General features: G+C 36.9%; 4 protein-coding genes across 11 annotated transcripts; 1 reads left to right on the top strand and 3 right to left on the bottom strand.

The window, feature by feature from the left end:
* Positions 1–6: 6 nt before the first annotated feature.
* On the bottom strand, positions 7–8,230 carry LOC121782651 (mitochondrial intermediate peptidase, mitochondrial-like). 5 transcript variants are annotated; one of them, XM_042180593.1, is made up of 16 exons: positions 7,786–8,230; positions 6,523–7,421; positions 5,841–6,424; positions 5,720–5,755; positions 5,472–5,581; positions 4,333–4,526; positions 3,889–3,984; positions 3,341–3,460; positions 3,129–3,254; positions 2,555–2,710; positions 2,342–2,458; positions 1,956–2,078; positions 1,814–1,881; positions 1,373–1,508; positions 1,117–1,282; positions 7–491 (listed from the first exon to the last, which is right to left on the bottom strand). In XM_042180593.1, the coding sequence occupies exons 3-16, from the start codon at positions 6,053–6,055 to the stop codon at positions 247–249; spliced, it is 1,908 nt and encodes a 635-aa protein (XP_042036527.1). In that variant the 5' UTR covers positions 6,056–6,424; positions 6,523–7,421; positions 7,786–8,230; the 3' UTR covers positions 7–246. The 5 variants fall into 5 exon arrangements, with proteins under 5 accessions (XP_042036527.1, XP_042036528.1, XP_042036529.1 ...); XM_042180594.1 differs by having other exon boundaries at positions 6,523–7,344; XM_042180595.1 differs by having other exon boundaries at positions 6,523–6,992.
* On the bottom strand, positions 6,078–8,247 carry LOC121781771 (probable inactive receptor kinase At4g23740). The gene is made up of 3 exons (XM_042179459.1): positions 7,932–8,247; positions 6,523–7,344; positions 6,078–6,424 (listed from the first exon to the last, which is right to left on the bottom strand). Exons 1-3 carry the CDS (start codon positions 8,245–8,247, stop codon positions 6,078–6,080), a joined length of 1,485 nt encoding a protein of 494 aa, XP_042035393.1.
* A 777-nt stretch (positions 8,248–9,024) lies between these two features.
* LOC121782612 (rust resistance kinase Lr10-like) lies at positions 9,025–11,909 on the top strand. Of its 4 annotated transcripts, none has more exons than XM_042180529.1 (5): positions 9,025–9,823; positions 9,902–9,934; positions 10,287–10,328; positions 10,441–10,527; positions 10,734–11,909. In XM_042180529.1, exons 1-5 carry the CDS (start codon positions 9,109–9,111, stop codon positions 11,816–11,818), a joined length of 1,962 nt encoding a protein of 653 aa, XP_042036463.1. In that variant the 5' UTR covers positions 9,025–9,108; the 3' UTR covers positions 11,819–11,909. The 4 variants fall into 4 exon arrangements, with proteins under 4 accessions (XP_042036463.1, XP_042036462.1, XP_042036464.1 ...); XM_042180528.1 differs by having other exon boundaries at positions 10,605–11,909; XM_042180530.1 differs by lacking the exon at positions 10,441–10,527.
* Positions 11,910–11,921: 12 nt separating this feature from the next.
* LOC121782611 (mitochondrial intermediate peptidase, mitochondrial-like) lies at positions 11,922–19,421 on the bottom strand. The gene is made up of 17 exons (XM_042180527.1): positions 18,630–19,421; positions 18,462–18,543; positions 18,301–18,353; positions 18,159–18,213; positions 17,389–17,527; positions 17,248–17,302; positions 16,343–16,565; positions 15,899–15,994; positions 15,351–15,470; positions 15,139–15,264; positions 14,476–14,631; positions 14,263–14,379; positions 13,871–13,993; positions 13,729–13,796; positions 13,288–13,423; positions 13,032–13,197; positions 11,922–12,406 (listed from the first exon to the last, which is right to left on the bottom strand). Exons 1-17 carry the CDS (start codon positions 18,791–18,793, stop codon positions 12,162–12,164), a joined length of 2,124 nt encoding a protein of 707 aa, XP_042036461.1. The 5' UTR covers positions 18,794–19,421; the 3' UTR covers positions 11,922–12,161.
* Positions 19,422–20,794: the final 1,373 nt, after the last annotated feature.

Below are 20,794 nucleotides of genomic sequence, written 5' to 3'. Positions count from 1 at the left end.
AGCATATATGTATGAAATTTAGACTGGTAACCATTGCTCAACGTTATTAGACCATGATCCCAACAAATATTTAATACATACGCATTCAATTAAATTCCTACCACTAAAAAACATTTAATTATATGCATAAATTTCTAGAGACAAACAGATTAATAATTTAAACAGACGCATGCCTCAAAATTGTTTGCCTCCCTCCAAAATTGGCCCCTAATTTACTTTCATGTTGTTTTCCGAGGAAAGCAAGCTCTAGTTGAATAGTGTGAGCTCCTCGGCCAGGCTAGTAATGTCCGGGATGAGTCCATTCTGATTCCTTATCGCACTACTCTCTCCAACAAGATCGTTCAATATGACGGCCGGGTCTTTTGCTCCACCATGCTGCAAAAATTTAAAACGAAGGGCAGACCCTGCATCTGGCGACAGCGGGTCTTCGTGTAATACTTTTTGCCAGATGGTGGCAGCGAAGCATTTCGCGAACAAGTAGCTGTAGTAGCCTGGTGCAATGACAAGGAAAACGAAATCTCATTTAGCTGTAAAGTCGCTTAATCGAGCTTATTATAAATAATCCTAAATTATCATGATATTAGCCTGGAGCATCTAATATCTTGCATAAATTTAACATTTCCACCCGTGGGAAAATCTTCATAAATGTATAAAAGAAAAGTAATTTAGATAAAAAAGTTTGGTCAAATTTTGGTCCGTGTCATAAGGTTTGAAAACAGAATATTAAATTACGAAGTTGCAATTTCTCGCAATTGTCTCATCCGTGTACAAAACGACGTTGTTTCTATTAAAAATAAAATACAAAAGGAAAATAAGAGACTAAATACTTAATTTAATGAACCGGCGTTGTTAGAAGCATCAACAAAAGACGTTTTTACACTGACGACATGACAATTGCAAAAAGTTGAAACTTTCTGATTTAATACTCTGTTTGCAAACCTTATGGAATTGACTAGAATATGACCACGACTCTGTATTTTAAAATTAGCCTATTATCCCATGTATAAGGCCAAAAGTCATTTTGTTTGATAATCATGCCTCGTTCTTATTTTTCAGTTTATATAGCTCATGGATATTCACTGGCAAGCCCGATGTAAGAAAACAACAGTGACATACCTGCACCATAGCTAACAAGATGACTGAATCGGGTATGCCAACATGTCCCTTCCACATACCCCCAACTCATATGCTCTCTTTTTAAATCTGCTACTATAGATATTGAGTCTTTAGATGAGGATGGCAGCTGAGTATGAAGTTCTTGATCAACCAATGCATAGAAGACCTTGAAAAGACGAATAAAATGTCAAAAGTTCATCTTTACAAGCTATCATGTACGATCCCTAGTTGATTATCTAGCCCTGGGACTACCAACCTGGCGTTGCAACTCAGTCGCAGCAAACATGTTTTTAGCTCCAAGCAGTGATTTTACCATGTTTTCTGGTATTGGATCACCGGTTGAATAATGCTTGGAAAATGTCCTCAAGAACCTATAGTCCCATGCATAGTACCTGTAATTGCCCAAGAGGATTGAAGGAAGATTAATAGAGCTCAGAACAGGACATACTCCTTCCGCACTCTTGCATGCGTATGACTAACGAATATAAGAGTAGTATCGTTCGGATAAGTAAGACTTTATAGATGTCACACACAGTAATGAATAGCAAGTGCAACTTCACAAGGTATCTTAATCTTTACTTGCTCCATCAATAAACATGATGTGATGCTTAGTAGAGAAAAACTAGACTAAAATCCAAAGTTTTATGCGTATTATTTAGGGTTCAAATCGTCTAGAAATAGCTAAAAATCTACTCACTCGAGGATATTTGAAGGCGTTTCAGCAAAATCAAGTGCCACCCTGGTCCCTGAAAAATGTTGGTAATCCTGAGAGAAAAACCACCTTAAGTTATTACGATCATTCCAACCAGGAGGATGCCATATAATTCTACCATACTTACTGTCCTTGAAAGCAACGAGTGAAGCGCATGTCCAAACTCATGAAATAGAGTTTCTACATCAGAATGGTGAAGCCTCACTGACTGGAGTTTTGAACCTGAGAAATTGCAAACTAGGGCTACCACCTGCAATAGTTCTATAATATAAGAAACTCACTGATTAAGATATGTTTCCAACAATCAACCAACATATATGTCTACCACACAACAATTGCAAACATATATTGCACTTGACATGATGGAAATCTGAGGGGTTATGTGGAAGGAGATAACAGTTGAGTTTCACACACAGGAAATGGCTGAAATGAAGGTAAGAATTCTAATTAAAAATAGCTAGCTGGAGAGAGAAAATCATCAAACAAGTAGGATAGTTAGTTATCTTTGCATACCGGTAACTGGTAGTCAGTATCAGAGATTTTACGACCCCCTTTGATAGCAAAATGTGCACAAATAGGATGTTTTCCCTTTCGTGATCTCAAATCAAGGTACAAACACCCTAAGTCCCCCTGCATCAAAGAATATTAATCAAATTATAAAGAATAGAACTATGTTATGTTCTGACTATAAAATACACCACTTAAAGCATAGATCCACTTATTCACCTCATCGGGATGATGTATAGATAGTTTCAGAACATCTGGATGCCATGATTCACCAGGGCAAAGAGGAATCTCCCGGAATTTCACACCAAATAGTGACTCAGACAGAAATTTTAATCCCTCAATACATTGTGGCAAAGAAAAAAATGATGCAACAGCCTGAAAAGGAAACAGCAGAATTTTAATCAAAATGAGTCAGATAATATTTTATAATAGCTAAGGAGTCAAATAATAGACTTCTTTATTATGCAGGTTTCTGCCTATTTTACTATCTTTTGTTATTCCATGAAGAATAAGTTTGAGTAAGTTTCCCATCATCCCGAAAAATGCCAGCCAGGTTCCAAAAACATGATCTACTTTCATATTGTGAATATCTAAATTTATTGCACAATTCATCCCGAAATTGTTGCATTTACAGTGGATGCAAGAAATGTTAACAAGATCTGAAGTCTTTATCAGCTGATCCAATAATGTAAACATGCGGAATTCCAACAAACATTCTTTCAGATGCAAGCTGGAATTTATGCAAAATTTGCAGCTGACTGAGAATTATAAGGTAATTAAGGTGCAAATTAACTGAGTAATCCAGATCGTGAGCATTGGACTTCATCATTCTTGTGAAATATGCCTCATCCCACGGCTCCAAGTCTTCAACAGATTGTCTCATTCTTCCCCTCTTAAAATCCAAAATCTTCTTAAACTCCTGCGATGACAAACCTACTAATGGTGATGGAAAAGGGGAAAGTAAAGGTACCAGATTGCATAAGCTAGGCCACTATAGACACATACCTCCTCGGCCTTGGGCCTGACCATTTTACTCATTTCATGCAGAAAAGATACAACAACTTCAGGTGATGAAGCCATATTCCCTTTCAGAGCAAATTCAGAATAAGTTTTATAACCCAAGACCTGTGTATAATTCCGTGGAAAATGATTATAAAAATGGTATTAATCTCTGGTTTTCTGCTAGAAAGATAAATGTGAAAATACCAAAGCAAGACAAAATACACCCAAGTAGAAAAAGAAATCCATATTTTTTTAGGTAATTGTAGAAAATAACATCTTATGATATTAAATTTATTGTTTGAGAATTATCCTGTCTCCATCCAAAAACATTAAGTGCACCAATCACTTGAGAAGATAGAAGATTCATGCATCCATCAAGCTATTTCTATTTTTCTTGCAATCCAAAATTTTTAAAGAACTCTTTGTTCTTCAAGGGAAAAGGACCTAGAATGACATATTCTGTTGACCATTTTTTTCTCCTGATATCATCACATTTTCATACTTTAAAAATTAGTTTATATCTTCATTGAAGACCATCATTTCATGCTAACCTCAGAAAGCTCGTGACGTGCTGAAAGAAGCTTATCGAGGACTAAAAGGTTTGCATGTGGTGCAGAATTTCCAGCAATGTATGCGAGTTTCCTAACCTGGATAAGATTGACATGATTTAGTAAGTCTAGAAAGATGAAGTCTGGCAAAAGAAGCAACAGTTTGGGTGCTTTCTATCAACTCAACCTAGATGATTCAACAAGAAGAAAGAGTTCAAGTTGCCAGAAACAAAGAATAACTATTTATGGATTTACAAAAATAACTGTAACCGCCTGTCTTTATGTATTATATTACCTACAAATTGTACACGTTGGACATATTAGATACATTGAATGGTAATACAAATAACCTCTTCTTTGGCATAGAAAACTTCATCAACCGGTCTAGGAGCAAGGGGACTATATATTTAACTGAAATGAGTAAAACCCAAGTAGAAGGTGAGGTACCTCATTGTCAGATACCAGCTGCAAAATCGAATACAGAAGGTTAGGTTCTGTCGTCAGACGCAGTCCTTTCTCTTTAATATTAGAGCCTGTTCCTACTGTTGTCGTTGGTGAAAACGAAGAAGGGCGATATATGGCCTTAGTAAGATGGTGTAATTGCTTTGGGATACGTGAAGCAGGAAATATATCAACATGGCCTGGGTCAGTGATGATATTTTCATTGAACCTTATCAAACGACAATGTATAACAAATCAGAGGATAATCATAGAGATCAATATAGCTGATTTGAAGGAAAGATGCGAGGCTATAAACATGCATGGAGTGTGGCATGATGGAGAAAATAAATGTATTAGGCTAGAATGCAATTGTTAAACCATCGAAGTGCTTCCAGCAGAGAAGCACTCATATTCACTGAATCAAATTGTGGTAATAACTGGTTATGTGGCTACTAACATTAAAACAAAAATACAAAAGCTCCAATGTATAATAGACGTGGAGTCAGTTGTTGTATGCCCAAATTAGTACTTCCAATTAAAAACAAATTCAGTATTATGGGCATTCGACCTGCACAAGGTTTTTTACCCAGTCAATATGATACTTGTTCACCAATACAATAAGTCATTTACATTGGAGCACATGACTATGCATTCCATCCAGCAAATAGACCCTTGTTCAAAAGCAGATGACCATTAGCCATAGTTTCTAAAATATAAAGAACCAAATAGTTATGATTAATATTTCTGGGAATACCATGTCGTTACTCAATGCAAGACTGGAGCTTTCAAAGTCTAAACAAATTCAAAAAATAAATAGTAAAAAGGCAGAGAATGACCACGGAAGTTTGTCAGAAATAATAAGACATAAAAAACCCATAATGTTCCTTTTTAAGGAGAATTATGCACTTACTCTCTGCAAAGTTGGAGTATGTCAATATTAAGCTGATTAACTCGATCCAATTTTTCTACAAGCAAATCAGAATATATTGTAATATTTAAAAGAAATGGACAAGATGGAATGATTAGCCAGCTTCTTGCAAAGACTATGTACCAGGGCTGAGGTGAATTCCACCCTTCTCTAAGGTTTGGGTACAAATATAAGCTCTTAAAAACTGGAATAAAGCAGCAATATAATTATTTCAGACCTTCAACCAAAATGCCCATGAGTAGAGCCTCTGTCCCGGTGTTCGGATACTTGAGCTTCCGTGCCTCCAATTCGCCCATAGCGAACGATTTAATCGCCCTAGCCGACCATCTGCAATCACCATTGTTGAAACACAGCAACAGAATCACAAGAATGCCCAAAGCCACATTAATAATACAATTCACAAAAATTAACAATTGCAACAAAAAAAGGGGGAATGAAAGAAAAACAAACATAACAAAATCTTACTTGGCCCTCTCATCATTTTTAAGCCCATCTGTCTTTCTGCAAAACGCGAAGTAACAAACCAAATTACTTTCAATACTATAACAGAACAATGATTTTTTTAATACAATAAACTGAATATTACATGCTGGGCAAGCTGAAGGATATGGTGGCGACAGCGTAACTACGTCGTTTCGAAGCAACAAGACTGGAATTTGAGAGCTGGGTCGAGAGCTTGGCGCCCAAAAAATTACTCTGTGGATTGAAATTCAACGAATGTTCCAAGGATTTTGTGCGGGATTGAGCTGCAGCTGAAGAAATGGGGATAATTGAGAACACTGACAGTCCTTGAGTGGCCATCAATTAACTCGGGGATTCTTCTTCAGAGCTTTGGTATTGGAAAGTCTTGAGATGATTCTCCGTAAAAAAGTTCAAGCAGAACAACTCCAAAGCTATAGACATCAGAAGCCTGTGACACTCCCCCCACGTTTCTTACTTCCGGGGCACAGTAGACCGAATCTAGTACACATGGCAGCCTCTCGGGACTTATCAGATTTGCCAATCCAGCATCAAAGGCCACAATGGCATGATTTTGGTCATTGAGGAAAATATTGGAGGATTTTATATTTCCGAGCACAAGCTTCTGATCTTGTCCGTGGACGTGAGCGATACCTCTTGCTGCTCCAAGAGCAATCTTGAATCTGGTCACCCAGTCATCACCTCTTATCCCTACAAAATCAGCATAAACACATTCAGATACAACTAATGTATTTCCTACATTAGAAACTGAATTATCTCTGTCAACTCAATAACAAGATTCAACGTACCATGTAGCGAAGATATGCAGCCTTGAGTGTAATAATCATACAACAAAAGCTTTTCATACCTTGAATAGTAAAAAGCCTTTAATCTACCGATATTTGTGTGATTCATTTTTCCAAATAACTCGACATGATTCTGAAAATCCTTGAATGTTGGATTCACATCTTTACATCTCTTCACCATAACTACACTTCCATTGTTGAGTGTTATCTTGTAACTATTCCCGAATGATCCTTTCCCAACCACCTCAGCAGAAGCCTCCAGTAAATGCTCAATCTCAAATATAGGATCTACATTAACATCCTCAACAAATACAAGTTTTCCTTCCCGGCTCGTTGAGTCCAAAGAGCGGCTCACTCGGTTCAATATGTCAATGTCCGCCAACATCTCCACCACTTCAGATATTTTAGGTCTCTTTTTTGCTGAATTAGCGACACATTTAACTCCTATTTGCAACATTTTAATCATCTGTTCACTGATGGAAGGATGCTTCAATAGATCGGGATCGAAAACGTTAGCAGCCCTCTCATTAGTTTTAACTGAATTAACCAGCTTGACTAGGTTAACAGCTGCAGGATTCTTTCTAGTTAGAAGCTCGAGTAGCAGAATTCCTAAGCTATACACATCTGATGAAGTTGGTTTGAGTCTAGATTTCATCATGTTTGACAAGACGAAATCTGATACACAGCCGTATAGTTGTTGATTGAGAAAAATATTTGATGCCTTAATGTTTCCATAGACAAGCATCCCGCCAAGTTTTTTGTGTATTTCAGCAATGCCAACGGCAATTTTTACTCTGGTTTCCCAGTCTACATCTGCCGTTTGGCCTGTGAAATCTTAACATCTAAATGTGTAAGTGATTTAGAGTGAAAAGCGAAATCGTCAAATGCCCTTGATAAGATATCTGCTTGAGAAGCATACCGGACAATTGGCATGATAAATACGAGACACGAGGAACATAGAACAAATCGAACTAGCTTGATAAAACTTCAACTACGAAAAAAGTAGGAGGCGCGGGTAAAAAAAAAAGGCACAGAGAACAAATCGAGCCAACAGATGAAAATTGAACTAGAAAATGATTAACTAACAATAACCACATCCGAAGAGGAGAGCGCTACACACAGCAAACTAAACATGTAAGCACAATAAACTCACTCAATGCAACATCAAAACTAAAAACCAAATACAACAAAAAATTTAAGTCCAATAGAGTTATTCTTCAATAAGGAACAAGGAAATTTGAGTGGAACATATGGAGTTTAACATACCATGTAACAATGAATGCACACTTCCGTTACTGTAATAATCATACAGCATAAGCCTTTCATCCACCGAAGAATAATAAGCTCTTAACGCCACCACATTTTCGTGCCTAACATCTCCATGATCCGCCTGAAATCCAGTTCAGAGATACCCTCCGACCTGAGACTCTTCACCACAAATCTTGGCTGATCCTCGATCATAGCCATGTACGCACTCCCAAAGGTTCCGGCCCCGAGCAACTTCACAGAAGCCAAGGCTGCATCTTCGACATCAAAAGCAGGGCAAAACTGTGAGACCAGAACCAGCTTGTGTGATCTTGAAATTTCGAAGCTCGGATCGCTAAAGGAAGAAGACAGATACGAAGCATCGGAGAGGGTGCTAGAAGATCGATGGCAGAGCTCCCATATCTGCTGTTTCTTTATAGCAGCAGCCACCAGCCTCTCCCAGTTATCATAGATCGCAGACATTTTTCACTAATTGAATCTTGTAGTAATCGACAAATAATTCAACTCCTAATTTGTTTCTTCTGTTAGTAATTCTTGTATTAATCTAATGAGCGCATCGGAAATTACAGACAAGAATAACAGATCTAGATTCATAATCATATTGCAAGTTGAGCACGTAACACACAACAGAATTAAATCTTACTTGTTGTTGTGGTTTCCTTCTACAATTGTGTCCTGCAAGTTGAATCCACTACTATCGAGATCCACGCGTATTCTGATCCGATGCAGGAACAATTCATCGGCACAATTGCTCCGTAGAAGAAAGCTAGGAATTCTCTCTACAAAGCTTTACGTATTTTCTCTCTGCTATTTCTCATCACCCACAATGAAAAATAAATAACCATTATATATAGATAAAGAGTCATTAGAGTTTCATGATTGTTGAACTTATGAACTAATTATAATTGTAGTCCAACAATAATTTTTAATCCATAATAATCTAATCTAGTCCATATCCTTTCATCTTCTACTTTAGCTGGAATTTTCTTCTTTTTCTATCCCTATATGAATAATAAAATAAATTAATTCCCACCACAAAAAGGTTCAGCTAGTAAAACAGTTAACTAATAAAAATTGATCCTATATATTTTTAAAATTGAGTCATGGTTGGCTACCAAATTAAAAAAGAAATAGAAGCAAAAAATTTATCTGATGTACTAGAAGAGAAGACTTATAAGTCAATGTCAGCAACTAGCCCAATAAGCATTATTGTTTATCCATTTGTTTGCCAGCTTCTGTATTAAATGTTGGGTACAATACAATGAATGAGCATTATGCATTATTGTTATCCATAGATCCAGAGCCTTGCATTTGGAAAAAAATATGAAGCCAAGAATGATGAACACTCAAAACCTCCTCTTCCTCACTTACTCATCTCTCTTCATTCTTTCACTTCAATTCTTTCAAAATTGTTGTGCAAAATGCCCCCCTTCTTCCTGTGGCCTCATTCCCATTCGCTCCCCTTTCCGCCTCAGCAACTGTGGCGATCCTGGCCAAGAGTTAGTATGCGAAAACAACGTCACCTTAATGTACGTTGACTCCCGGAAATACTATGTCAAAGAAATCCATTACCAAAACTTCACCATGAGGGTCTCCGATATTTCCACAGACAACAACATCTGCTCTTTCCCTATACATTCTTCCTCCGATTATGACGATAACCGTCCTTTTAAAAGCGGATTCGGTTTTGCCTATAAGCTCATTAGTTTGGTGAGCTGCGAGCATCCTTTGCGTAATTCTTCCCTCTTTACCAAACTTACTGATTGTGAGCAGTATAGCAAATACACATATATAAACGTTGGAAACATGCGTGTCAAAGATTTGGACCATATGTGCACATTAGATACTGTGCTGGCAACATCTTGGAGATATCAAGATTCGGAATTTTTGAGTAATATGTCCCTCTCAGAAATCCATCAGTCTCTGCTATATGGATTTAATTTAAATTGGTACAAATTAATGTGTCTCTACGGAAAAGAAGGTGTCGATCCGGATGTGCTAGTTAGTTGCGACCGTTCAGACCTTCAACGTAAATTGGGTAAGGATAGATCATTTGTTTACAAGCTTAGGATTCCATTTCTATTGTTGATATCTTGTTGTGTTCTTGAATTTGCAGACTACATCAAGCACTCCTTCCTATCACCTAAAGGTAAGATAATATGTTGTTCCATATTTATAAATTAAGAAGAACAGAAAACAAGTGGTGATCTATACATGTATAGAGTTGTCATATTCCCCTAAGACCGCCATTAACTGAGAATTGAGAACCGTATTAGTTCGATGATTCATTAATATTAGTTCGTAGATTCATGAATATTAGTAGGGTTATGTGATATTGAAAGTAACTGATATGTTTTGTGATGTCAACTGATATTAACGACTAGCGAACTGATATGATTCTCCGTTCTCATTTTGAAGGTCATTAGATCACCACTCTCTCTCTCTCTCTATATATGTATATTTATACACCTCTCAACAACTTGGATTGTATTCCTTATTAGGTCCAACTGGAGGCTTTCTCATGATTTTAATGCTCATACTTGGTGAGCTTTTAAACTTGTGCTGCACTATTTAACTATTGACTACTAATATCAATTTCTAATTTGCATGAGTTTGTATGTAGGCAGTAATTAACTTTGTTTAGAAAATTTCCAGCTATTGTATTTATAGGGGTAGGCATTGCAGCAAAGATCATTATCACCATCACATTTGTTGTCATTTTTCGGACTGAAACAGAGGCCGGTAAAGACTTCTCGATTATTTTCTGTCATACAAATATGTTTTCACTCTGTTTTACTATCATGTGTGTGGAAATGCAGATTGGCTCATCGTTGCTCAATCCGTTGGAGAGATCCCAACGATAGTAGATATTGAATACCACTTCAATGCTTCTAATTCGGCAATTGTTTACTTGGAACTAAGATTCATCTTGGGGTTTCTCTGCGCAGTGGGGTTCCTGATCTACAAATTTCAAAGAAGGCGTTTGTCCGCGTACGAGGAAATAGAGAGCTTCCTACAAAGTGACAACCATTTGTCCCCTATCAGGTACTCCTACTCAGAAATAAAGAAGATGACTAGAAATTTTCGAGAAAAACTAGGAGAAGGTGGCTTCGGCTCTGTTTACAAAGGAAAGCTTCAGAGTGGCCATTACGTGGCAGTCAAGCTATTGGGAAAAGCCAAAATAAATGACAAAGATTTCATCAATGAAATCGGGACAATTGGGAGGATCCATCATGCCAATGTTGTCCAACTTATAGGATACTGTGCGGAGAGATCCAAGCGTGCCCTCGTACTTGATTTCATGCCAAATGGTTCTCTTGACAAATATATCTTCAAACCAAAAAAAACATCTTCACTGGATTGGGGTATGAAATTCAAGATTGCAGTTGGAGCGGCCCGAGGGATTGAGTATTTGCATAGTGGTTGTGATATCAAGATCTTGCATTTTGATATCAAGCCCCACAATATACTTCTCGATGACAAGTTTGTCCCCAAGGTCACCGATTTTGGACTAGCAAAGTTATACTCCATAGACAAGGAAGCGGTGACAATGACGGCTGCAAGAGGCACCATAGGCTATATTGCTCCGGAACTCAATTGCAGAAGCATTGGCCTAGTGTCACACAAGGCCGATGTGTATAGTTTTGGGATGTTGTTGATGGAGATGGCAGGTGTAAACAACAAGGATGATCCAAACAAGTATTTCCCAGATTGGATATATGATTGCATTAATAAAGGTGAGGATCTTGGAATTGTTGAAGAGGACAACAATGTTGATGATGTGAATGAGAATGGAAAGAATGTCCTTAAGAAGATGACAATAGTTGGCTTGTGGTGCATACAAATGAATCCAGACAATCGACCATCAATGAATAAAGTGTTGGAGATGTTGGAAGGTGACGTTGAAGATTTGAAGATTCCAGAGCATCCATCTCACTTAGTGAATGAGGCCAGGAGTTGGGATGCGGATTCAAATGGCTCTGTATCACAGTCATATTATGACAGTGATAGTATCAAGATTAGTATAGCATGAATATGTATGTATTCTCCACTGTTTTTGCTTGAAAGGATCGAGCATATTCGTATCAAATTTAAGCATGTTTTGGTGCCGTTTTTGCTTAAAAGGATCAAGCATATATGTATGAAATTTAGACTGGTAACCATTGCTCAACGTTATTAGACCATGATCCCAACAAATATTTAATACATACGCATTCAATTAAATTCCTACCACTAAAAAACATTTAATTATATGCATAAATTTCTAGAGACAAACAGATTAATAATTTAAACAGACGCATGCCTCAAAATTGTTTGCCTCCCTCCAAAATTGGCCCCTAATTTACTTTCATGTTGTTTTCCGAGGAAAGCAAGCTCTAGTTGAATAGTGTGAGCTCCTCGGCCAGGCTAGTAATGTCCGGGATGAGTCCATTCTGATTCCTTATCGCACTACTCTCTCCAACAAGATCGTTCAATATGACGGCCGGGTCTTTTGCTCCACCATGCTGCAAAAATTTAAAACGAAGGGCAGACCCTGCATCTGGCGACAGCGGGTCTTCGTGTAATACTTTTTGCCAGATGGTGGCAGCGAAGCATTTCGCGAACAAGTAGCTGTAGTAGCCTGGTGCAATGACAAGGAAAACGAAATCTCATTTAGCTGTAAAGTCGCTTAATCGAGCTTATTATAAATAATCCTAAATTATCATGATATTAGCCTGGAGCATCTAATATCTTGCATAAATTTAACATTTCCACCCGTGGGAAAATCTTCATAAATGTATAAAAGAAAAGTAATTTAGATAAAAAAGTTTGGTCAAATTTTGGTCCGTGTCATAAGGTTTGAAAACAGAATATTAAATTACGAAGTTGCAATTTCTCGCAATTGTCTCATCCGTGTACAAAACGACGTTGTTTCTATTAAAAATAAAATACAAAAGGAAAATAAGAGACTAAATACTTAATTTAATGAACCGGCGTTGTTAGAAGCATCAACAAAAGACGTTTTTACACTGACGACATGACAATTGCAAAAAGTTGAAACTTTCTGATTTAATACTCTGTTTGCAAACCTTATGGAATTGACTAGAATATGACCACAACTCTGTATTTTAAAATTAGCCTATTATCCCATGTATAAGGCCAAAAGTCATTTTGTTTGATAATCATGCCTCGTTCTTATTTTTCAGTTTAGATAGCTCATGGATATTCACTGGCAAGCCCGATGTAAGAAAACAACAGTGACACACCTGCACCATAGCTAACAAGATGACTGAATCGGGTATGCCAACATGTCCCTTCCACGTACCCCCAACTCATATGCTCTCTTTTTAAATCTGCTACTATAGATATTGAGTCTTTAGATGAGGATGGAAGCTGAGTATGAAGTTCTTGATCAACCAATGCATAGAAGACCTTGAAAAGACGAATAAAATGTCAAAAGTTCATCTTTACAAGCTATCATGTACGATCCCTAGTTGATTATCTAGCTCTGGGACTACCAACCTGGCGTTGCAACTCAGTCGCAGCAAACATGTTTTTAGCTCCAAGCAGTGATTTTACCATGTTTTCTGGTATTGGATCACCGGTTGAATAATGCTTGGAAAATGTCCTCAAGAACCGATAGTCCCATGCATAGTACCTGTAATCACCCAAGAGGATTGAAGGAAGATTAATAGAGCTCAGAACAGGACATACTCCTTCAGCACTCTTGCATGCGTATGACTAATGAATATAAGAGTAGTATCGTTCGGATAAGTAAGACTTTATAGATGTCACACACAGTAATGAATAGCAAGTGCAACTTCACAAGGTATCTTAATCTTTACTCGCTCCATCAATAAACATGATGTGATGCTTAGTAGAGAAAAACTAGACTAAAATCCAAAGTTTTATGCTTATTATTTAGGGTTCAAATCGTTGAGAAATAGCTAAAAATCTACTCACTCGAGGAGATTTGAAGGCGTTTCAGCAAAATCAAGCGCCACCCTGGTCCCTGAAAAATGTTGGTAATCCTGAGAGAAAAACCACCTTAAGTGATTACGATCATTCCAACCAGGAGGATGCCATATAATTCTACCATACTTACTGTCCTTGAAAGCAACGAGTGAAGCGCATGTCCAAACTCATGAAATAGAGTTTCTACATCAGAATGGTGAAGCCTCACTGACTGGAGATTTGAACCTGAGAAATTGCAAACTAGGGCTACCACCTGCAATAGTTCTATAATATAAGAAACTCACTGATTAAGATATACAACTGTCTCCAACAATCAACCAACATATATGTCTACCACACAACAATTGCAAACATATATTGCACTTGACATGATGGAAATCTGAGGGGTTATGTGGAAGGAGATAACAGTTGAGTTTCGCACACAGGAAATGGCTGAAATGATGGTAAGAATTCTAATTAAAAATAGCTAGCTGGAGAGGGAAAATCATCAAACAAGTAGGATAGTTAGTTATCTTTGCATACCGGTAACTGGTAGTCAGTATCAGAGATTTTACGACCCCCTTTGATAGCAAAATGTGCACAAATAGGATGTTTTCCCTTTCTTGATCTCAAATCAAGGTACAAACACCCTAAGTCCCCCTGCATCAAAGAATATTAATCAAATTATAAAGAATGGAATTGTGTTATGTTCTGACTATAAAATACACCACTTAAAGCATATATCCACTTATTCACCTCATCAGGATGATGTATAGATAGTTTCAGAACATCTGGATGCCATGATTCACCAGGGCAGAGAGGAATCTCCCGGAATTTCACACCAAATAGTGACTCAGACAGAAATTTTAATCCCTCAATACATTGTGGCAAAGAAAAAAATGATGCAACAGCCTGAAAAGGAAACAGCAGAATTTTAATAAAAATGAGTCAGATAATATTTTATAATAGCTAAGGAGTCAAATAATAGACTTCTTTATTATGCAGGTTTCTGCCTATTTTACTATCTTTTGTTATTCCATGAAGAATAAGTTTGAGTAAGTTTCCCATCATCCCGAAAAATGCCAGCCAGGTTCCAAAAACATGATCTACTTTCATATTGTGAATATCTAAATTTATTGCACAATTCATCCCGAAATTGTTGCATTTACAGTGGATGCAAGAAATGTTAACAAGATCTGAAGTCTTTATCAGCTGATCCAATAATGTAAACATGCGGATCTCCCCATCAAAATCGATTATATAACAACCAGAGAAAATCATATTTTCTTCTTCTTACAAGTGTTTAAAGCGTTTTATGCAAGCTGGAATTCCTACAAACATTCTTTCAGATGCAAGCTGAAATTTATGCAAAATTTGCAGCTGACTGAGAATTATAAGGTAATTAAGGTGCAAATTAACTGAGTAATCCAGATCGTGAGCATTGGACTTCATCATTCTTGTGAAATATGCCTCATCCCATGGCTCCAGGTCTTCAACAGATTGTCCCATTCTTCCCCTCTTAAAATCCAAAATCTTCTTAAACTCCTGCGATGACAAACCTACTAATGGTGATGGAAAAGGGGAAAGTAAAGGTACCAGATTGCATAAGCTAGGCCACTATAGACACATACCTCCTCGGCCTTGGGCCTGACCATTTTACTCATTTCATGCAGAAAAGATACAACAACTTCAGGTGATGAAGCCATATTCCCTTTCAGAGCAAATTCAGAATAAGTTTTATAACCCAAGACCTGTGTATAATTCCGTGCAAAATGATCATAAAAATGGTATTAATCTCTGGTTTTCTGCTAGAAAGATAAATGTGAAAATACCAAAGCAAGACAAAATACACCCAAATAGAAAAAGAAATCCATATTTTTTTAGGTAATTGTAGAAAATAACATCTTATGATATCAAATTTATTGTTTGAGAATTATCCTGTCTCCATCCAAAAACATTAAGTGCACCAATCACTCGAGAAGATAGAAGATTCATGCATCCATCAAGCTATTTCTATTTTTCTTGCAATCCAAAATTTTTAAAGAACTCTTTGTTCTTCAAGGGAAAAGGACCTAGAATGACATATTCTGTTGACCATTTTTTTCTCCCGAAATCATCACAATTTCATAATTTAAAAATTAGTTTATATCTTCATTGAAGACCACCATTTCATGCTAACCTCAGAAAGCTCGTGACGTGCTGAAAGAAGCTTATCGAGGACTAAAAGGTTTGCACGTGGTGCAGAATTTCCAGCAATGTATGCGAGTTTCCTAACCTGGATAAGATTGACATAATTTAGTAAGTCTAGAAAGATGAAGTCTGGCAAAAGAAGCAACAGTTTGGGTGCTTTCTATCAACTCAACCTAGATGATTCAACAAGAAGAAAGAGTTCAAGTTGCCAAAAACAAGGAATAACTGTTTATGGATTTACAAAAATAACTGTAACCGCCTGGCTTTATGTATTATATGACCTACAAATTGTACACGTTGGAGATATTAGATACATTGAATGGTAATACAAATAACCTCTTCTTTGGCATAGAAAACTTCATCAACCGGTCCAGGAGCAAGGGGACTATATATTTAACTGAAATGAGTAAAACCCAAGTAGAAGGTGAGGTACCTCATTGTCAGATACCAGCTGCAAAATCGAACACAGACGGTTAGGTTCTGTTGTTAGACGCAGTCCTTTCTCTTTAATATTAGAGCCTGTTCCTACTGTTGTCGTTGGTGAAAACGAAGAAGGGCGATATATGGCCTTAGTAAGATGGTGTAATTGCTTTGGGATACGTGAAGCAGGAAATATATCAACATGACCTGGGTCAGTGATGATATTTTCGTTGAACCTTATCAAACGACAATGTATAACAAATCAAAGGATAATCATAGAGATCAACATAGCTGATTTGACGGAAAGATGCGAGGCTAAAAACATGCATGGAGTGTGGCATGATGGGGAAAATAAATGTATTAGGCTAGAATGCAATTGTTAAACCATCGAAGTGCTTCCAGCAGAGAAGCACTCATATGCACTGAATCAAATTGTGGTAATAACTGGTTATGTGGCTACTAATATTAAAACAAAAATACAAAAGCTCCAATGTATAATAGACGTGGAGTCAGTTGTTGTATGCCCAAATTAGTACTTCCAATTAAAAACAAAATTCAGTATTACGGGCATTCGACCTGCACAAGGTTTTTTACCCAGTCAATATGATACATGTTCACCAATACAATAAGTCATTTACATTGGAGCACATGACTATGCATTCCATCCAGCAAATAGACCCTTGTTCAAAAGCAGATGACCATTAGCCATAGTTTCTAAAATATAAAGAACCAAATAGTTGTGATTAATATTTCTGGGAATACAATGTCGTTACTCAATGCAAGACTGGAGCTTTCAGGGTCTAAACAAATTCAAAAAATAAATAGTAAAAAGGCAGAGAATGACCACGGAAGTTTGTCAGAAATAATAAGAAATAAAAAAACCGTAATGTTCCTTTTTAAGGAGAATTATGCACTTACTCTCTGCAAAGTTGGAGTATGTCAATATTAAGCTGATTAACTCGATCCAATTTTTCTGCAAGAAAATCAGAATATATTGTAATATTTAAAAGAAATGGACAAGATGGAATGATTAGCCAGCTTCTTGCAAAGACTATGTACCAGGGCTGAGGTGAATTCCACCCTTCTCTAAGTCAGTGCGTAGATGACGGGCAGCCCTTAGAGCCTCTTCAGTAAGCAAGTGATGATTTTGTTCAGCTCTTAAAATTGAATTGTATAAACTAGGATTCGAGTTAAGATACTGCAAACAATAGCTTAATGTTACTATATTCACACAAATGCTAACAGATCATAGTATTCATAATACATCAGTATATGGTATTCAAAAACATCCCATGACAAAATCTAATGAAAATTCCAGCAGACAATATGTTTTAAATCAGGATTAATATTTAATACTGAAATATATTTTCTTCGGACACTGTCAAGGTCAAATTTTTATCTAGCTATTGGCATATCAAACATAAACAACTTATTGTAACAAAATCTTAACTACAGAAAAATAAAAATACCACTGTTCTTTCATAAAAAGTTTATGATATATACAATCTTCCCGAGTAATTCACTCTACTATTTTATATTCTTGTATTTACAGACATTGGTGCTCATTAGGTGTTTGAACTTAACATGCACTATTATTATTCCAAGTATAGAACCACATATGACAGGACTCAAACCTACCAAATGTTACTGTTAGGACCTAGGAGTACTTTTTTCAGTTATTGAAAGAATCGTTGCTGACATAATGAAAAATTAGAAAATTGCAGTAATTTATTTCCAAGCTATGGTTTAGATGCAGAGATTCTCATTCACGTTGCCAAACTACCAGTGATTCGATTATGAGAACAAACCACTGGGTGTAGTCACCTCACATGTAGATATTCATTTAAACGCAGAGATGCCTCGTTTGCCTCTCGAACAAATTCCCTACAACAAGCATCAAACTTACATTTTAGACCACTTCAGTAAAACAACACACAACACACAACACACAGTCAAATAAATCGAGCTCACCTATCTCGATGAGTATGCCTACACAATTCTGCAGAGTCTATCACTGTGCAAACCTTCAGAAACAAACAACCAAACAAACACTCAAACCAATGTTAGCAATTCACCTACAATACTAAGCTTATACTAATTAGCTAATCCGAGATAAAAAAAAACAAACATACCGCATCAGATATTTCATCCATCGCTTTGATGATTTCAGGTGCTGGAGGCATTCCAGCGATATAATTAACAAGTTCGTTAGACCTATCAATCAACGATGAGCAACATAATGTAATTTTTCAGAGTTTTGAAGGAATGCGGGAGGAGGATATCAGAGTTGGTGCAGTTACCGCTCAACGGCGTCGTCGACCATGCGTTGGAAGCCTTTGGCGGTTTTCAAGTGGTCGAATCCATAGAGGCCGGTTTCCTTCATTAGCAGGGCAGTAGCTGAATGTTGGAAGCGGCGGCCCTGGCTAAAATACGCCGCGGGCTTGCGGCTTAGGAGGCGCAGCATAGCGGGGAACGGGAGAGGGACTGATCACTCAGCTGAAGGGAGTGTACAATTGGGGAAACACACCAATTTAAATTCTAAATTATAGAATTTCGATTTTTATTTAGTTTTGGTAAAATTGATGCTAATATTACTGCAAATATTGAAAAAGAGTATTTTACAGTGATAAAAGCTTTAATTATTAAATTTAATCACAATCTAATGAAAGTCCAACCAATGTCTATAAGCCTCACAAAACTCAGAAAATCATAGCAATGGAAGGAGAAAGAAAGAAAAGGTGATGATGGGTGCCAACTGCCAAGCAATCTGAACTCTGAAGAAATCAGAGCAGCAAAAATACGCAGGCAAACTGTTTGATAAAAAGCTCCACAGACAGCTGAAAATAGAGCAACTCACAAGGTGTTTGAGTAAAGTCCCCAAAGATAGAACAACACCAAGAAAATAAGTGTTTGAGTAAAACCTTTGTTAATTACTGAATTATGTATAAAATTAGATAATGAGTTTCAGTAAGTAGCTTTTGAATAAAAGTTGGAAATGCATAATTTAATTTAGGTTTATTAGTAATTGATTACTAATTATATAATACAATACAAAATTATAAGGTATAGATCATATTGACATAGTAAGATCTAATATTGTAACTGGGAAAATCGGGTTTATGGGGGAGTTTACACTAAATATTACGTAAATGTACCCATTTTGTTATCTATTCCACAAATGGGAAAAACGCCAACCACATTGGCGTTTTTATTAGTAAATACGCCAACGTCATTGGCGTGTTTTAAGGTAAATACGCCAACGATGATGGCGTTTTATACTTGTGCCGTATTTTGGGTGTATGCTCTCGGATTGTAATTACGATTAAACACGCCAACTTGGTTGGCGTGTATAAATAAAAAAACGCATTTGTAAATGGCGTGTTTTCTTTGTTGAAACGCCGAACATATTGACGTTTTGTAAAAGACGCCAACCGGAGTGGCGTATTTACTTAATCATGAAAAACGCCATTCTGAGTGGCGTGTTTAATCAGACTGATATACCAGGCGTTCCTCCCCCAAATCGCGAAAACCTCACAACACACAGCCTTCGCGATTTCTCCAGCTGCGCGCCTTCTCTCCGTGATTTCGGCCTACATTCATCAATCGGTGCTATTCTCCCCCAAATTCATCTATTTTATTCGGTTAGTATGCTTACCTTTTACATAATTATAGTAATTGGTGGATAGCTAGGGTTTGTAATGGGTTGTGAATTGAGTAGAAATATTATGCATTTCGGATTGGTTGAATGATATTATTGTTGATTATTATGTTGGATTGTGTTGGGTTTAAGTTAATTTGTGTATAAATTTGATTATAAGCCTAAACCCTAGGGTTTTTATAGCTAAAAAATTGGGCAAATTGTTTTGATTTATGTGGGTTTTGGTTGATTAGTTTAGATTGTTAAATTTGTTTAGGTTAGGCAAAATTGAAATTGGTAGGTTGGGCGAATTGTTAATTGAAATTGTTAATTTTGTGTAGGTGAATTGGTTTATGATTTTGAATGTGCAATGTTGTGTAACTTGCTTATTTGATGTTGGTGTTCAATTTTGTGATATTGGATTAAATTGTATCTAATTATTGAAATGGTTTATGGTTGGTTATTGTTGAATTTGGTTTATGAAATTGGATTAAATGTTATGGTTGGTTATTGTTGAATTTGAATTATGTAGGTAAATTATGGCATCATCTTCAACCTCTCGTCGTCGGCTTGCATGTGGTCATGCGGATCCATCTGTATTATATTTTCAGAGACAACACGTCTCTAACAACATATGGGCAGGAGTTCCATCCGAAGATGTACGCTGCCGACGATTTGAAGGAAAAATTTGGGATGTTCCCATCCAGCAACATGTCTTGACAATAGTGGACCAGATGGGGTTTGGGGGTATGTTAAGGTGTGGTAAACCAAAAGAAATTGACCACCATCTTATCACAGCTCTGATTGAACGTTGGAGGCCAGAGACTC

Source organism: Salvia splendens, chromosome 20 (assembly GCF_004379255.2).
Source record: "Salvia splendens isolate huo1 chromosome 20, SspV2, whole genome shotgun sequence".
NCBI lineage: Eukaryota > Viridiplantae > Streptophyta > Magnoliopsida > Lamiales > Lamiaceae > Salvia > Salvia splendens.
Note: the sequence above shows the minus strand (reverse complement) of the source record. Positions and strands in the feature narration are given on the sequence as shown.

Coding starts and splice junctions, on each gene's coding strand:
- LOC121782612 (XM_042180528.1), top strand. CDS start 9,109: ATGAAGCCAAGAATGATGAACACTCAAAACCTCCTCTTCCTCACTTAC. Junction 10,329..10,440: donor GATTTTAATGCTCATACTTG/GTGAGCTTTTAA, acceptor GAAAATTTCCAG/CTATTGTATTTATAGGGGTA. Junction 10,528..10,604: donor TCGGACTGAAACAGAGGCCG/GTAAAGACTTCT, acceptor GTGGAAATGCAG/ATTGGCTCATCGTTGCTCAA.
- LOC121782611 (XM_042180527.1), bottom strand. CDS start 18,793: ATGCTGCGCCTCCTAAGCCGCAAGCCCGCGGCGTATTTTAGCCAGGGC. Junction 18,544..18,629: donor GTCGACGACGCCGTTGAGCG/GTAACTGCACCA, acceptor GTTGATTGATAG/GTCTAACGAACTTGTTAATT. Junction 14,632..15,138: donor CTCACGATCTGGATTACTCA/GTTAATTTGCAC, acceptor TTTCCTTTTCAG/GCTGTTGCATCATTTTTTTC.
- LOC121782651 (XM_042180593.1), bottom strand. CDS start 6,055: ATGGCCACTCAAGGACTGTCAGTGTTCTCAATTATCCCCATTTCTTCA. Junction 4,527..5,471: donor CATGGGCATTTTGGTTGAAG/GTCTGAAATAAT, acceptor TCACTGACCCAG/GCCATGTTGATATATTTCCT. Junction 2,711..3,128: donor CTCACGATCTGGATTACTCA/GTTAATTTGCAC, acceptor TTTCCTTTTCAG/GCTGTTGCATCATTTTTTTC.
- LOC121781771 (XM_042179459.1), bottom strand. CDS start 8,247: ATGTCTGCGATCTATGATAACTGGGAGAGGCTGGTGGCTGCTGCTATA. Junction 7,345..7,931: donor GAAGAGTCTCAGGTCGGAGG/GTATCTCTGAAC, acceptor AAGATTTCACAG/GCCAAACGGCAGATGTAGAC. Junction 6,425..6,522: donor CTGCATATCTTCGCTACATG/GTACGTTGAATC, acceptor CTGATTTTGTAG/GGATAAGAGGTGATGACTGG.